At 42.8% G+C, this 18027-nt stretch overlaps 1 protein-coding gene across 4 annotated transcripts in view; it reads left to right on the top strand.

The window, feature by feature from the left end:
- Adcy2 (adenylate cyclase 2) overlaps window positions 1–18027 on the top strand; it is a 361240-nt gene that overhangs the window by 246961 nt on the left and 96252 nt on the right. For all 4 annotated transcript variants that reach the window (XM_021235581.2, XM_040757723.1, XM_040757724.1 and 1 more), the window contains 5 exons: window positions 5211–5359; window positions 10611–10722; window positions 15033–15160; window positions 16605–16763; window positions 17623–17755. In XM_021235581.2, the coding sequence (XP_021091240.2) occupies window positions 5211–5359; window positions 10611–10722; window positions 15033–15160; window positions 16605–16763; window positions 17623–17755 (681 nt within the window). The remainder of the gene's footprint in view (window positions 1–5210; window positions 5360–10610; window positions 10723–15032; window positions 15161–16604; window positions 16764–17622; window positions 17756–18027) is intronic.

The following is an 18027-nucleotide window of genomic DNA, read 5'->3' as shown; positions in this document are numbered from 1 at the left end:
AGCAATATGGGGGAAAAAATAAACACGAATCCAAGCCCTTATCTCACTAGTTGATTCCATGGGTCATGGCCTGGTGAATGGGACAGAGAGGGAGGGTCAGAATGTTTCAGAGCAGTGACTCAAGTCTACTGCCAGATGTTGTAGGTCTACAACTACACGCATGCTACTTTTCTACAGCATAATACTTGTACTGCAGGGGGTTACATTTATTTATTAATATATTCAGTTTTGCTCTTGGGGAACCCTTCATCAAAACCCATTTCTTTTCACTTCTTGAGTTGATGATACTGTGGGTATCCTCACCTGTCCATTCTCCCAGAGGAAGTCAGAACCTGGTGTCCTGATCTAGCTGGCAACCCAGGTAGTATGCTTTGGATTTTATTATCTGGTGTCCAGGAGTGTGGTCAGTCTTCACACATTTTCTCCACGGGGCTATTTAGCTGTCACAGATTTTCATGACTGGTGCTGCACTTGGCCTGTGGATAGGTGACCTTGAGAAAGGAGTCAAGAAGAACCAGCTTCCCTCTGGAACATCCACTGCTTGGCTTTATGCTGAGTGACATCTTGATTCTATGGGAATCGTCCTCCATGCTGATATCATGTTCCATTATGCTCACACTCCAAGGCCCCACCTAAGACCTGCCGGCCATCTCTCTCTGAGTGCTGGAACTAAAGTATCCTTTGTCCCTGCTCCAGAGACCTCCACAGTCTCCGGGTAAGGACTGAACATTTATCCACCTGATGAGTGATTCCAGATTCCCCAGAGGCTCTAATTTACAGAATTGAATTGACAGTTGATGGTAAACAGTTCAAGCTTAGAAATACCGATTTACTCTCATCAGTGACTATAGACATAATTTACAATTTGACTTGATGAGTATTTTCTTCTCTAACTTCATTTGACTGGAGAGTGATTGCGTGAGAGTGGTAATTTCATCCTTTCTACCCCTTTTCACAATGTGCTCTCCAGAAAGCCTTCTGGTCACCTCTTTACAAATCAGAGTGAGTGGAATGGCCGCCCACTGTCTATGTTGTAAGTCTAAGATCCTGCCTTGACAGCAGACTCCCCCTGAGCCATGGCTATCCTGATTTTGTTCTGTTGATAAAATAGTTAAATTGAAACGAAACTGTATGTAATCAGGGGTTTTAATAAGAAAATACATTATACATGTAAGGAAAAGACTTAGTGTTTGGTGACAGAGAATTGTGGTCTGCTCAAGTGTACCGTTGATTTTAATTTGGACAGGGCACCCCAGTCCTCTAGACTGTGAAGTAAGCAAGCCCACCATGCTAGATAAAATCCATTCTTCCCCAAGTTGCCTTTTGTCATGGCATTTTATCATAACAATAGTAACCCTGAGTAAGAACTCCACCTTCCCCACACACAGATATGTACATGCTGGGCAGAGCTCCTATGCCAGCCCTTCTTGTCCTTCTCACACTGCTGTGATTGCTCCTCAAGAACCCTCCCAAAAGCAAGATTGTGGTTGCAATCTCCACTGGCAGCATTATTTGGGGGAGGTGATAGAAACTAGGGGAGATGGGATAATTGCCTGGCTGGTGGAGACAAATCTCTGGGGACATGCATCATGGAACACAGATCAGGATGTTGTAGTTGTCTCCAGAATTGGAAAAGGTAAACTTCTACAAAAACTCCAACCCAGTTCTAGCAAGTGCTCAAATCCTTCATGGACATGGACAGCTCCCTGACACAGTGAATTAGTTCCTAGACAATGAAATAGGGCTCAGATGCCCTTGCCATCTGTTAATGGCAGCAGACAGGCTGAAACCTACATCTTCCCCATTTCAGAGCAGCTTCTGCCACAAAGGTCTGCTCTCCATCATATATAAAAACTGTAGCTGGCTTTTAAAAGTGGTAGGCAAATAAGCATAGAACAAGACTTTTCAAACTGTGTATTAGGTGTGGTGTATTTTAATTATCTAGTCTGAAGCAATGCTTGCAAGGGGCCCTGAGAAACAAGCTTTGTGAGACAGTGGAAATACCAGCAATTACACTGTGACTAGAACACAACGCCTGGGATATGCTGGTGATGCGAGTTGGCAGAAGACAGCCATTCTCTCCGATGAGCAGACATGACTCTGGCCGCAAGATGCAATGCGAGTTAGTGTGAGCTGGAGGGAGGTACTGGTCTTCAAACGCCAAGAGAGTGTCCTCTAAAGGCCAAAGTCTGGGTGGGACCCGAGCCCTTTCCGGTTTTACACAGCAGGGTTAGATGAGGCAAGACCTCCCTTTGCGTGTACAGGATGGAGCCACCTGTGGCTCTGCGCTGCTCAGGAATCCAGGTTTCTGATAGCCCCTTTCAGTTGGCAAGAGGAAAATTAGTACTTCACATCCCTCCTGCTCATTATACTGGCTTGGTGCCCTGATAGGATTCTGTTGCATTTATATTATTAGATAGAAGAATTCTGAACTAGAAAAGTTTAAAAATCCAACAGTCCAGCATGGATGAAGAGGGTCATGAGGTCTCACCCCATCTGAGAACTACTATTAGCAGTTGATGGCTGTTTCAGGAGTGGGGGGAGCGAGGGAGGGAGGGAGAGAGAGAGAGAGAGAGAGAGAGAGAGAGAGAGAGAGAGAGAGAGAGAGAGAGAGAGAGAGAGAGAGAGAGAGAGGTGGCCTCTCAGGTTATCCATGCTCCAGTAGATGGCTGTACATATGTGTACATACAGGCAGCACTGATTGAACTTGGGGGACTATAAAAGGAAAAAGAAAATGAAGGGGATATAAATTTTGGAGGAGAACATGGGAAGGTCTTGGAGGAGTTGGAGGGGGCACAGTGAAATAGATATGATAAAAATAAGTGGTAAAAACACATGAAATTCTCATGTAGCAGATGAAAATTTTAAAATTCTTATGAAAATATTTTATTCTTTGTCAGAACAATGAATTAGCTTTAAATGTTTATTGTTTGCCCAATTCACCAAAGAGAGGAGGCTCACACATAACCATAAATAAGCTTACATTTTAAACATACATCTGTTTAAATTGGATTTTCTTGCTGTGTGGTGTTGGTGCACACCTTTAATCCCAGCACTTAGGAGGCAGAGGCAGGTGGATCTCTGTGAATTTGAGGCCAGCCTGTTCTATAAGAGTGAGTTCCAGGACACTCAGGGCTACACAGATAATCCCTGTCTCATGGGAGGAAATAAAAGGATTTTCTCATGGACCCTCCATCACAAAAGTAATATAAAATATAACCAAAACTTATTTTTATTGTTACGTTAAAAACATTGGGACTCAGGATGCCATAGTTTGATTGCCAGAAACACTGGTGCTCAGGATGCCATAGTTTGATTGCCAGAAATTGGAATATACTGAATGAACTCTAGAGCTCCTGTATAGAGCACTCTTTAAAAGAACAAGTCTTAGGGAAAGTGTATTGTCATTGTATTAGCTACCACAACAAGAGATAGCTTGACTGGAACTCCCAAATGAAGCTACGTTGTCTCTGGATCGTCTTGGGAAGGTGCCAGAGTTCTCTGAGCTCTATGAGATAATATGAAGATCCCTAAGAGAAAGAAGGAATCGTTGAACTTAGTGCAATCCGATTTTGATTTTTCAAAGCCATCCATAAGGAGTGAACGTACCCAGCATAAGTGGTAAGACAGTATAGCTAAGTGATGCCTGGTATGGGGAACACTTGGGCCTGAGTCTGGCTTTCCGAGCCTGCACCTAAATTCACAACGATTCTTTAATATAACAAAAGAGACATACTTGTTTTACATGACATATGAATTTTATCTTCCTTGTTTTTAAGTCCACTGTTTAAAAAAGTTGGTCATTCGTCTACATTTTGGATTCAAAATAGAGACTGTAATTTATACTTGGTTGTTAAATAAGGCTGGGAGTGGGTGAGAAAAATCACTATATTTGGTTCTGTGTTTTTGCTCATGGAATCTGTGTCCCCAGGAGGGACTAGGTTGGGGTAGAGCACACTTCATTACAGACTATGGAGAGAAGGTGTCAACTGGGCCTGAGTTCAGTCTGAAGGTGGTCCCAGGAAGCAGGATACGGGACTGGGGAGACATTGACAATAAGTGACAGAATGAGCCGTCCTGGGTCCTTTAAATGATATGTGGAAACTGACACAGGTGGACACAGGAGCTTCTTATCTGAGACCCAAGGACAGGATGAGGAAAGGAACAAGCTGCAGTGACTACCCAGGAAGTAGAAGGGGCAGGCAGTCTTGAGCAATTAGTGTTTGGCCTTTAAAATGGAAAAAGGCAAATGCAAAGGAAATGCATGTGTTTTTAAACTCAAGCTTTTATTGAAAATCCATTTTTACTAAGATCCAACACTGTGATCACCAGGAGGGTCCTGTTCACCAAGAGCTGAGGGCCCACCCTGGAGCCTGCAAGGTGCCAAGAAACATCAGTTGTTAAGAGCCACAGCTAGGGGCTGACCCAAACACAGGGAAGTCTACTGATTGTTTTTAAATGCGGTAAATTAATGTTTAAATTATTCCGTGTCGACTTTAAACTTTCTACGATTACCCTTCTGTGGTTCTTTTCCCCAGAAACAATTATCTTCCTTGCAGAGGGCGGGAAAATGCCACTCTGACTGAAACAGGTTTATACAGAAGTCAGTGCTGGGTGGCTAGCATGCTAGTGTTCATCTGTACTGCATTCCCTGAGAGCAGAAACCGGAAACACACAGGAAGCTCATGCGCTACGGTGTCTGTGCTCGGTAGCTTCCTCTAGACTCTGGACAGTGCTCAGCAGAAACTCTTACTGCCACCTCTGCTTTCATGATCGTTTATAGTCACTGGAGGAGACAGTGTTTATCGTGGAGGAAATAAAATATTGGAAAACGTTTGACTTCCTTTTTTAGGGATATTAGCTACCTTTCCCAAGTGCAATAATGCTTGTGCCTTATCACATGCACGAACAAGAGGGTAAATGAATGGTTTTATCTCACATTGTCTGTTGGTCTTTCAGATTTTTAATAATATTCCTGCTTTTCTGTTTTAGAATCAAAATAGATGAGTAATATCCTTGGGGAAATAACCATACCTTCTTTTATTATCCATGCGGAGAACTCTTATTTAGAATTCAATAAATAAGAATGTAATAACATGGCCCAACCTTAGGAACGAAATTTTTGTCTTCAGGGCAGCATTGCCCTCCTCTCCAGGTGGCCTCTCCCATCACTGTTTGAAATGTGTTTCCCTCTCTTCCCTTCCTTGCAGGAGCGGCTTCTGCTTTCCTTGCTACCGGCTCACATAGCCATGGAGATGAAGGCTGAGATCATCCAGAGGCTGCAGGGCCCCAAAGCAGGACAGATGGAAAACACTAACAACTTTCACAACCTGTACGTCAAACGGCACACCAATGTGAGGTACGGTGCACTGTGCAGGCCCTCCGTGGCACTGGGAGTCAGTGTCTGCTTGGGAGCATCCTCCCTGGAGCGTGACACCAGACAGTAATTACACCTCCTTTGACAGTAGGGTGGGGCTACTCCTCTTACCCTTCTGATGCCGTTCGGAACCTTCACACTTAAATGATATAATTCGATCTACTTCATTCATTGGGTTGATATGTAGTTGTTGTCTGTGGCTGGTAGGAACAGAGAAAAAAATATGGATGATGGGGTCTTCCCACAGTCAGATCACAGTATAATCAGTATGATTGTCCATAAGTGTTTTAGACACGGTGGTCAATCCTTCCAGATGTGCTTCCTAGCAATGGAGCCTCAGTGAAGCCAGCATTCCAGGGAGACTGGGATATTGGGTTTCAGTGTCTGACCAACTAGTGACCATGGTCTCAGAGGCTTGATGTAGATCTCAGTATTTCTCATGACAGTAACTGCTTTGTCAGGACAGACACTGTCATAAGCATATCCCCCAGAAAGTCATTCCTAGAATGACCATGTTCAGAAGCAATCGAGCTAACACTGTGGGATTCTAGCCAAGAAGGAAGAAGGTAATAGATATGAAACATCTATTGCCCCTGAATGTAGAAGGGGAACCATAAGGCCCCTCACTTCAGGCCAGAAGGAAGACTCATTCCTTTGTCCCCATCCACAAGCCACCACATAGCTGGTGTTCCTTTCATGTCCTATCCATCCCAGGTACCTCTTTAGGGAATTTGCTCTCTCATCTATTGACTGTGTTGATGCCATACTTTCTGTTCATAATGACAATCCCCATAATCCTCTGCACACATACCTGGATGCATCTGTTTTGCTTTGGTGGCATTCTTTAGTTCTCAAGGAAGATTCTTAATTCATACTTCAGTATATCTGGAATCACAGATACATCTAATTGGACATCTGCTAGAAGTAGACCATAGCCTCTCCCCAAATCTCTACTCTCAACTACAGACTATTGAACGTCTGCTAAAACTGGAACCCAGTCTGTTCCCCAAATCTGGACCCTAATCATAGGCTACTGTCTCCTGGGCCAGCTGTTTTAAATCAAACTTTTGAAACTCTGAGATGAAATACTCACTTCACTGGAACTTAGATATATAACTCATTTGGCATCAGATCTTACAAAAAGGTGCATAGAGGCAGTGACATAAAGGATCCAAGTATACTTATAAATAGGTGATCAATAAGAAACTCATTGCACCAAACAAGAACTAAAGGAGAAACATTGGTGACAGGATGGGAATTGTGATGAGAAACATTGGATGTGTTATGGGAAAAACCAAGCCCATTTAAAGAAAGTTATAGCCCATTGAGCAATAAAATTATTTAAAAGCCCTGTTTGCCTTTGGCTATGTAAGCATCTCATCTCTAAAGCTAAGGAAGCAAGAAGATAGCATTTCTGGTGTCTAGGGGCTGTGCTACTCAAATGATACCTCTTTCCAGTCTTCCACCACACAAACTGCTGCAACCCCCCTCCCATTGCAGGAGCTAATTTCAGGTCATTTATTTGGGTGATCAAAGCCTGCAAAGAAAATCGAGTGTGTAAGCAGTCACTGGACATCTTGATGAACAACATGGCCCTTATACTTCCTGTATTAACTGTCAGTTTCTATGTAGCAGATCACTGCGGATTTTGTGGCCTAGCACAGACATTAGCATCTCACAACATCCCGTGAGCTACAAGTTTGAGAGATACTCATCCAGATGTTAGGGGCTTGGGAAACTACAGGCCAGGTGTTAGATACAGCGGCCCAAGGACCTGCTTTCTCTGTGGCCCCTGTCCTCCTTGGAAGGTTCACATGGGTATTAACTGGAGGCCCCAGCTCCTCTGGTCCTCGCCATCAGATGCCTGAACATCCTCTCAGCATGGCAACTCAATTCTGCCAGCACAAGGAATGCATTGCTGGGTATGCAGGAAAGGCCATAAAGATCAACTGTTGCATCCTCGTTGTGCTTTGGTGTCTATTAGACATGGCGTTTATCCTCTACTGCTAGCATTTTACAGCGCTGATGAAAATAATAATTTCTCAATCTGAAGACAGCAGCTGCTGGTGGCATTGTGACCCTTGATCGCCTTTCTTTGGATCTTTCCCAGTAGTGCTAGAACAGTCACAGACACACAGCATTTAAAACCAAATGAAAGCAAAATGAAAACAAATGTATTTTTGCTTAATCTTATGTATAATCCAGTTTGAAACTACACCTTTCCTTCATAGCTCAGTACCTAGAGAGTTTTTCTTCGCGGTGATTGGTTAGTACCTCTGGTATGAACCCCCACCGAGCTACAGACTTGATTCACCCAGGCTTCTCCCACTGACTCATTCCATCTCCAGATCTGTGTAATCCTGCTTCCTTGTTGCATTGGCCATGAGGGTTTGCGGGCCCCACTGACCCTGCTGTCCCGCTCAGAGAACATGTCTGTCTTCATCTTGATACAGACGTTTTCTTCTCTCCTGTGAGTTTATCCTCTCCTGTAAATGAGTCATGCTGTCACTGCTGGGGCTCCTTTATGCTCTTCCCACTCTCCCAGGGCTTTACTATCTTTGTAAGACATGGGACCCAGCCTGTGCTCATTCACCTACGGGTGACTTAAGGTAACAAAACTCACAAAGACAAAGTGGTCTTCTTCCTGTACAAGCTCATGATCAGTCTGAGCCTAGGTTGCTAAACACAGTTCACCCAGAAATGCTCTCCAGCTTCAGTTTCTTTTCCTGGACACTACCTGCCGAAATCTAATGAGCTGCTATGTGTGCTTCATTTCCTTCTGTGTCTGACCAAGTCTCTCCATCGCTCCGCATCACAGACCTTGCTCAGGCTCCAGTGATCTGCCTGCTTCCAAGGTGCACCACCAGGGTGATATTCTTTGTAATGATGATTCTCTGGTCATCCTCCTCACCCCACCCCATTCCCATGTGAACCCTTAGAGCAGTGGTTTTCAACCTTCCTCATGTTGCAACCCTTTAATACAGTCCCCCATGTTGTTGTGATAAGATCATTTTCTTTGCTACCTCATAATTGTAATTTTACTACTGTTAGGAATCATAATGTAAATATCTGTGTTTTAGGATGGTCTTAGGTGACCCCTGGGAAATGATCATCTGACACCTCCCCAAAAGGGGTCTTGTCCCATAAGGTTGAAAACTGCTGCTGTAGAGCCTAGAGATTCCTGTTGCATGAATTCACACATTTCATCACAACCTCTGCTTACTCATCTCATTGCCCTATTGAAAACCGAGCTCTGAGCCATCTCGTGATAGCTCCTGCCATGGAGCTGCTTTTCCCAGTTCAGATCCTAATCATCAGGAAGCTGAGGATATTAGGGCCGAGAAGGAACTGGCATCACTCTCCCTCCCATGTTCCGTTTCCAGAGTTTATTGTATCAAGTGCTCCTTCTGTGAGTGAGCAAAGTCCGTCCTTCCTTCCTCTTGGAAAATGGCTCAGCCCCTGCCTTCTCTGCCTCTAAAGGGATAGTGGAGGGAAGTGGGAGTGGTTTGAGGGATGTGTGAACAAAACAGACTCTCCAGACACCTGCAGAGGTCACCTGTCCCCGACAGAGGAACACATCTCTCCCCTGGATAAAGCCACAGCCTGTACTATGCTACAGAATCCTGTCCTGACCTGACCACCACAAAGATGATTGGCACCACATAGTTTTGTTCTTAATGTGATAAAACTGGCCCAATGTTTTACAGTGTAGCCACTTCTAAAGGAACAGTTCTGTGGGAGGAAGTTGTATTCACAATGCTTTCCAACTGTCATGATCATTTCTATAACCTTTTGTTCATTGTACATGGGGTTCCTATCCCCATTAAACAACAACATCCCACTTAGCCCCCCACCCCAACCCAGCACCCACCATTCTGCCTTCTGCCTGCAAGGGCTGCTTAGTCTAAAGTAACACATAACGGAATCATGCCGCATCTGACGTTTTGTGCCTTCAAGTCTAGCATATCGTGGAATTTCATTTCTTTATGAGACAGACTAATATTCCAATGTGTGTATACCTCATAGGTCCTCTCCCCATACATTCATAGAGATGAATTTTTGGGTTGTTTCTACCCCCTGTCTTGGGAATAGAGCAAATTTGGACGTTTGCATACAAATATCTGCTTGAGTCTCAGATCTCAGTTCTAAATCCCGTTGTGTTCAGGGTTAAATTTTTCAGGAGCTATGGTAATGTATTCCATAGTGGCTGTGCTGCCCTGCCCCCCCCACACACACACACTCTCACCAACAATGCACAATGCATCCGAGGCGCCACATGCCTGCCAATCTCTACATTCTGCTTTTGGGTGTGTGTTTGTTTGTGTAATAGCCTTCCTCGTGACTGTTTCCATTTCATGGCACATCTCAAGCCATGGCGTCCTCACCGTGTGACTGTTCAGACTAAGGCAGGAATGCCAGCTTCCTTACAAAGCCCTCATAGGAATCTGAACTGTGCTGCTGTGTGGGAAAGGGTTGCTGTACACACTGGCACATCTCACTGGCTGTCCTTGCGGGGACTCACAGTCCCCTCCACTCATCTGCACATGCGCAAAGGGAGCTGTCCTATCCAAAGAGCTCCCTGGGCGCCCTTCTCTCCTAGTCGATTTCCCTTTACGGCATTTACCGTGAGATGCGTTTGAATACTCACTAGTGTCTTGATTTGTTTAACGTGTCGCCCCAAGTGAAGTCTAAGCCTGTAGTAAATGATGCAGGAGCAGTTGATTGTTATTCCCTTTTAGGAGAGAAATGTATGGCTGTGCTTGTTTGTTTGTTTTTTCTTTAGAAGTGGTTGGGCTGTATCATCTGCTGTTTCCACTGTAGTAGGAGTTTGTACAGCGAGAGCCGCAAAGGCCTGCATCCTACTGGCCATCTGGGTTGCCTGAGCGGATAGGCAGAGGTGCTCCAGAAGGAGAGGGGGAGAAGAAAGACCTGGAGCTGGGCCAGCATGATGAAGCAGCTTGTCTCTTCCCGCTAATTCCTCAGGGAAACTGAGATTGCCATATGATGCATGAGAGAAAATAAAAAACAAATAAGTTTTAAATGCAGCCCTAGAAAAATATTTAAGTGGTGATTTCATTAGAGGTTTATACATTTCCTGTCCAGGAAGTAGCTTGTTTCTCACGAAAATGCTAAGTACAAAATATTTACACTATTCTAATAGGAAATTGTCATGAGTCACCTTTACCATGTAATATAGACTTTTCAGTTCTCTTACCCGACCCTGTTTCCACAGCATCTTATACGCTGACATCGTTGGGTTCACCCGTCTTGCAAGTGACTGCTCCCCTGGGGAACTGGTCCACATGCTGAATGAACTCTTCGGGAAGTTTGACCAAATTGCAAAGGTAGGTGTCACAGCATCCCTTTCGCTGAAAACATCCCTGTCAGTGTGGTTTCATTCCTTTGAGAATGCTTGCTGTTAAACCTATGGGTGTATCGTTTTACTTCTGTTGTTGTTAACCTTTAATTATAGAATTTGATTTCATTCTTTATGGGTTAACATTGTATTTATACAGATTGCTTTTCTTTATTTCGTTGTGAATATTTTGAAAATAGTGGTCTAATTCTTTTTTGTTTAACAAGTAGAAATGTGGCTCTTCTGGAACACCTTTCATTGTCTTTTTTCTTTACTATATATGAGCCTTAAATTATTTTTTTCTTTGTCTCACATGTTTAGTGATCATCTTACATCACATAATGTTAAATTCTGGATGTGAGATCTTTCCTACCAGAATTTTTGTTGTTCTTTATTATTGATGCATTTTTGTTGGTTTGCTAGAATAAAATTTCTACTTGGGATGGCTTAGTCATCACCTGATAATTGTGCAGATTTCCTTCAATACCAATAAATTATCAGGGCCAAAAAAAAAAGAACGTTTGCAAAACTTGTTGGTTTTATTTTCTAGGAGTGCCCTAGCACGTAAGTTCTGCATGTTTTCATCTGTTTTTAGCAATCTGCTTACATATAGCTCTTGGCAACACTGTCCACCTTGTGCTGTTTGGGAGTGCCCCTGTGAAGGTTTAATTGCCCTGTCTTCATACAGTTAAGTAAGATTCAGGAAAAACGCCTAAGGTGTGCTGTGTGTCTTTTGTACAAGCCCTTTCATTACTTTTGTCTCATTTCTATCATGAAGCTTTTGTGCCATTTAAACAGGCATGTCAGTTCAGGACCATCCCGTGTATGCTCCTCTTTGGGAAAACTCACAAAAACTTGATCTCAAGATATCTAAGACCACACTAGACTTTACTTATAGAAACTTCTAGAACTGCTGGTGGAAAACATTTCTTTTTTGCCATCTCTTTGCTTTTCATTATGTGCTTCTTTTCAGCCTAATTTTGTCTCTTAATGGTTCCCCAGCGCCCTTCATTATACCTCTTAATATTAGTTGTTTGTATATTAGAAGAGTTGCTCTGCATTGGTTAGTCCATTTTTATTTTATTTATTTATTGTTTTTAAAACAATCTTATTTTATATACCAATCCCAGTTCCCTCTCCTTCTTATCCTACGGTTCCCCCCACCATCTCCCAATCCCACCCCTATCCACTCCTCAGAGAGGCTGAGTCCAGCCATGGGGAATCATCAAAGGAGAGCCCATTCGCTATGGAGGGTTAGTCCATTTTTAAACAACTGCCAATGTCTTAGGAAAAAAAACTTAGTCTACAGATGAGAGAAGGGTTCTTTGTGGGCCTATCTTCCCAACTGTGCTATCTTATTTTGTGTATCATCTCCCACTGGGAAAGGAGGTTAAAATTTCAGGGAGATAATAGCTCTGCCTCCCTCCTTTTTAAAGGAAAGTGATAAGTTTTGTAAGTTAACTTTAGAGAAAAAAGAAAAGATGAAATTTTTTGCATTTTTTAAATTTAAATTAGAAACAAGCTTGCTTCACATGTCAATCGCAGCTCCCTCTCCCTCCCTTCCTCCCCTGCTCCCACCAACTCCCCCGACCCCCCCCCACCCAATTCCCATTCTGCTATCCAGGCCTCGAGGGTGAGGCCCTTCATGGGGGATTTCCAAAGTCTGTCATATAATCCAGGGCAGGGCCTAGGCTGTCCCCCATGTGTCCAGGCTGAGAGAGCATCCCTCCTTGTGGAATGGGCTCCCAAAGTCCATTCAGATGCCAGGACTAAATAATGATATACTATCCAAGGCCTCCTCACTGACACCCACATTCAGGGAGTCTGGATCAGTCCCATCCTGGCCTCTCAGCCATCAGTCTGGGGTCCATGAGGAGCTCCCCCCCTTGTTCAGGTCAGCTGTTTCTGTGGGTTTCTCCAGTCTGGTCTTGACCCCTTTGCTTATCACTCTTCCTTCTCTGCAACTGGTTTCAAGGAGTTCAATTCAGTGTTTAGCTGTTGGTGTCTGCCTCTGCTTCCATCAGTCACTGAATGAAGGTTCTAGGATGGCACACAAGGTAGTCATCAATCTCATTATCTAGGAAGGGCATTTAAGGTAGCCTCTCCACTATTGCTTAGATTGCCAGTTGATGTCATCCTTGTAGATCTCTGGAAATCTCACTAGTGCCAGATCTCTCCTCAAACCTATAGTGGCTCCCTCTTTTATGATATCTCTCATCCTGTTCTCCTCTATTCTTCCCCCGACTCAACTTTCCTGCTCCCCCATATCCTCCTCTCCCCTCACTTCTTCCCCTCACTTTTCCCCAGCTCTCACCCTTCCCCCCCCCATGCTCCCAATCCACTCAAGAGATCCTGTCCCATTACCCTTCTCTGGGGTACCATTCATATCTCTCTTGGGGTCCTCCCTGATTCCCAGACTCCGGCAGTGGGATTGTAGGCTAGCACTCCCCTGCTTAATGTCTAAAATCCATGAGTGAGTACATACCATGTTTGTCTTTTTGTGACTGGGTTACCTCACTCAGGATGGTTTCTTCTAGTGCCATCCATTTGCCTGCAAATTTCAAGATTCCATTTTTTTTCTTCTAAGTAGTAAAAGGATGAACTTAATACTTGAATTGTCCAATTTGTGTTTGTTACCTGGTGGCATTAGGTAAAAGAACCCCTGTCATGGGTGGAAGTAGCATCCATAACTCATGTCCACATGATGATCTGTGTGTCCCTCTTAGGACCCAAATTTCTCCTTCTCATGGGAATCAGTCATCTTGAAATAGGACCTAATCTCTTCCGGTGTGATTTCATTGCAACGAATTATATGTGTAATGATTATATTGGCATATAATGAGCAATAGGGGGTATGTCTACAAAAGAATCTAGAATGACACATTTTCCCACCCACAGTAGATGGACATGTTTGGCTTCCTCTCAGATTGTCTGGGCTTCATCTGAGTCCAGTCTAGCTGATATGCTCCAAGAGAACATTCTGGATAAAAGCTCATGACACAGTTAATTAACGGAAATGGAGCGTTTCTGTTATTATAAGGAAACAGGCAGCCCAACCCACTGAGTGAATTCTGGGTAAAGCACATCACTTAAGCCAAGCAACTCAAGGTCATAGCCAACTCTTGTGACCCTCCACATTCTGTAGAAGTAAAATATCCATTTAAGAAGCATGCAAGGAGCCTGACTAGTGAGTAATTTGCATTTTTCTTGTTTATGATACTACACTAGTATTACTAAATACATCATCAATGGTGCTATAAATAAGCATAAAAGTATGTCCTAGCTTGTGAGCTGTTAGTCAGGAAAAGACACATGCGGAAACGTCCAATAAACTGCACACATGCTTACAAAGTTGTCATAGCCATTCATTCATAGACCCATGTTATTCTCAGAGGAAATAAATTGTTTTTAGGATAGTGTCGGTTTCGCTAAAGAGCTGCTTAAAAGGTTAAAAAGGAATATAAGCTTGATACATATGAATGAGATTATCTAAATATTGTAATGCCAATTATACTGTTTAACGTAAATGCAATGTAAGCAAGCAAAATGAGTTGGTCAAACTTTGTTTTTAGTCTTTTTTGGATTTTTAAAAAATTATATATGCTTGTGTGTCTCTGGGTTGGTAAGAGGTCATCAGATCTCCTGAAGCTGGAGTTACAGGGATTGCCAGGGACCAGATGCAAATGCTGGGAACTGAACCTGGGCCCTCTGCAAGAGCAGTACTTGCTCTTATCTCTCCAGCCCTAAGTTGGTCAAACTTTGTATTAGAAAATTTTATCCTAATATCACAGTTGGATTCTATATGGTTTGGCCATGTTACATGGGAGCTTATTGGCATCTGAAGACATTTATCAGACAACATGTATCTGCAGATAGAAGTCTGCTGCAGGTTAAAAAAATGAGAAAACCCCAAGCATAGTAGAGAATGGTATACGATTCTAAGTCACATTAAGTCTAACGGTCCCATGCTGGTCTCAATGATTCCAATCTGCATAGCATGTGCATTTGTCTTACAGAGAACAAGTCCCCTCTGAATTTAGGGGAAAACTATTCCAGAGCATTCTCTGTATGCTCTGTGTCTTCGCCTTTCCATAATTCTTACTGCTTTGGAAACAGGCTTGAGGGAAGGGTTGGCTTGTCCTCACTGGGCAGGGAAGGAAGCCCATGTCCTTATTCCCTCTCCTCACTGCCCTGTCCATGGGAGCTGAGTCAGCAGAGCTGGCAATGGACACTGTTGAACAAAATATGAATCACTGCAAGAGCTCCATGCAAATGAGGTCTTCTGATTTCTTCTTCCAGGAGAATGAATGCATGAGAATTAAAATTTTAGGAGACTGCTATTACTGTGTTTCCGGACTCCCTATATCTCTCCCCAACCATGCGAAGAACTGTGTGAAAATGGGATTGGATATGTGTGAAGCCATAAAGTAAGTTTATCACTCAGAAATACCCTTTTCCTGTGGAACAATTTTGAGTTGTATTTCTCACCTGAAGCTATTTCTATTTTCTGTGTATTGGCACTAACTGTACATTTAAGGATAAATATGAGGAAATAAATTTATCAACATGAAAGTCCCTTAGTCCAGAGAAAGACTGGCACCAGCATGTAGGGTCATTGTTAACCACTGATTTCAGAGAAATTGAGTTAATAATTTATTTAAGAATTGATTCAAACAAACTCCATTCACTGGCTCCACGTTCTGTTATATGTTACCTGTTGGTCTTGGGTATGATGGATGAGGTGATAAAAGTAGTTTGCTTTCTTACACCCCCAGTAATGGGCGTCTTTGATCCATTCTGAAAATTCTTTGTTCTCTTTCTCTTGCATGAAGGGACAGCATTTGTACTCCCATTTTGAAGCATGATATGAAACAGGAAGTCTAGTGAAGGGATACCCTTTGGAAGAAGCCACTTATTTTTTACACCAGTAGCCCATTTTGTGTCATTTTTGGCATGTTCCGGTACCATATTAAGCTACACCCCAGGCCATCGTAAGACACTATTGGTTTGCTTTACTGTGGTGTAAGATGCCAGTTGTCTGTTTTTTGCAATGTGCTGCTGTCAATCTGTGTTTCCTTCCTCATTTCCCCTTGAGGAATTCTCCCCAAGTGCTAGGATCATCTTCCTGACACTTCTTTTCTAATAATACCTTAAGTGATGAATGATAGAAGTAAGTAAGCATTGCCCAACATTTCTGTCTCCACTTCAGTGAAGTTCTTCATTAGCCTCTGTTAATGGTTATCAACAATAACGAAATATTAGAGACAATTTTTAATCACCTTCCTTTTCATACTGTATTATTAAAGCCTTTAAAATCGTTTTCCTTTTTAATTGAATAATGTGTTCAACTGATAATATTTAAACTTATGGTTATTTTTTAAAGATCTGTATGTGTGCTGAAGTTATTAAGCACCCAAATAAGTTGTATTGCTCCTTTGCTAGCAGAATATTGTTATGAGGGACATACACCTTAGAAAGCACTAGAATCACAAATGACATTTGAGATTGGGTCAGCTACTGCAAGACAGTGATATCCAGACATTTGGGTTTGAACACATAGCAAGAAGTCACACACAATGAATCAGTTCTTGATACATGTTAATTGGAGGTATGAAAACAGTAGCCCAAATGCTTTGTCAACATCAACAATTCCAAGAAGACCCTGAAACTTTGGGTCTACTTCTTGAGTGGTTGGGAGATAAGGGCCTTCCTTTTGTTCCAAAACAACAAATGGTCCTGTGCCATAGGAGGGTCCATGGTGCCATTGCTCACAGTCAGAGAAGTTCTGAATAATAAAATGCAGGAAGATTGGCCATGCACTAAAGGAAATAAAGGGCACTACTGAACTATGATCACTTCTCCTCTCTTTAGGAAAGTGAGGGATGCTACAGGGGTTGATATCAACATGCGTGTAGGAGTGCATTCTGGGAATGTCCTATGTGGTGTGATTGGTCTCCAGAAATGGCAGTATGATGTGTGGTCTCACGACGTCACTTTGGCCAACCACATGGAAGCTGGAGGAGTCCCTGGGTAAGAACAAACCTTGAATTTCTCTCTTCCAGCTGGTAGCTCAATTAGACTTGCCAGGTCAACAAAGTAATACTGGATGGCTGTTTTTGCCTGTTTTGGTAACATGATACCTGTGTCCAGTGGCCTCTTACAAAAAATCACTTGACCTTGCTAGAGTACTCACTTAGAATGTAAAGAACTATAGGTTTATTCCCTAAACACACACACACACACACACACACACACACACACACACACACACACACGCTCAGGCACCAATTCTACAAGCCTTTTAGTCTGTATTCATGCATTATGGATATCACATAGTAAATTCTAAACCCTTATTTGTTTGCAAATTTACACATACCGATCTGAATTGTCACTGAATGATTCAGTACAGGCCTGGCATCACTCTAGAAGTGGTACATCTACAAGCAATAGACCAAGTGTCATAGCGTCGAGAAAATCCACCTGTGGTTAGATGTCAGTCATCTGACTCTCAGAAACACAAGAGCAAGCACAGAGAAAGAAAGCCATGCTCTCCACACACTCAAGCACTTCCGCTAGCACACCCTGGGTGAAGATTTTGACAGATATTCTCACATGAAGATTCGGTATAACCCAATATTTTCTGATGAGGTTCACCACACTTACCATGCAGGTTTCTGTGAGCACAAAGAATCTGCAAGTCTTAGTGTCTCGTGACCTCTGGATGCCATTCTTCGAAGACATGGCCAGTACAATACAAACTTCCATTGAAGTCATTATCTCTGGGGACACACAAGTTTTCCTTCATGTGAGAGAGAAATTATTCCTCAAATCACAAATAGGACACTTTTCTTTACATTTATCCCTTTACGTGTTTAAAATTCCATTTCAGACGTGTTCACATTTCTTCAGTCACCTTGGAGCACTTGAACGGGGCTTACAAAGTGGAGGAAGGAGACGGTGAAATAAGAGACCCATATTTAAAACAGCACTTGGTGAAAACCTACTTCGTAATCAACCCCAAGGTCAGTACCTCTGTACAGTGCAGATAATTAGCTCATTATTTCTGTTATTGGGAAACAGGTAGTGAAAGTATTGTTATGGGTAATGCTTTTAGCTAAATCTTCACCCTTAAAATCACTTTAAATGCAACCAGTGGCTTGGTTATAGAAGACATTTTGTAGATAAATTCAGGTATTTGTTCAGAAAACAGTTGAAATGTATTGACTGCCTGCATGCTGAGGGGATGGATGAAGGATGCTGGTTGGGATTATCGTAGAGGTCTGTCGTGTGACTC

Source organism: Mesocricetus auratus, unplaced genomic scaffold (genome assembly GCF_017639785.1).
Source record: "Mesocricetus auratus isolate SY011 unplaced genomic scaffold, BCM_Maur_2.0 Super-Scaffold_100015, whole genome shotgun sequence".
In the NCBI taxonomy this organism is placed as follows: domain Eukaryota; kingdom Metazoa; phylum Chordata; class Mammalia; order Rodentia; family Cricetidae; genus Mesocricetus; species Mesocricetus auratus.
The sequence above is the reverse complement of the archived record's forward strand: the minus strand, read 5'-3'. Positions and strand labels throughout refer to the sequence as shown.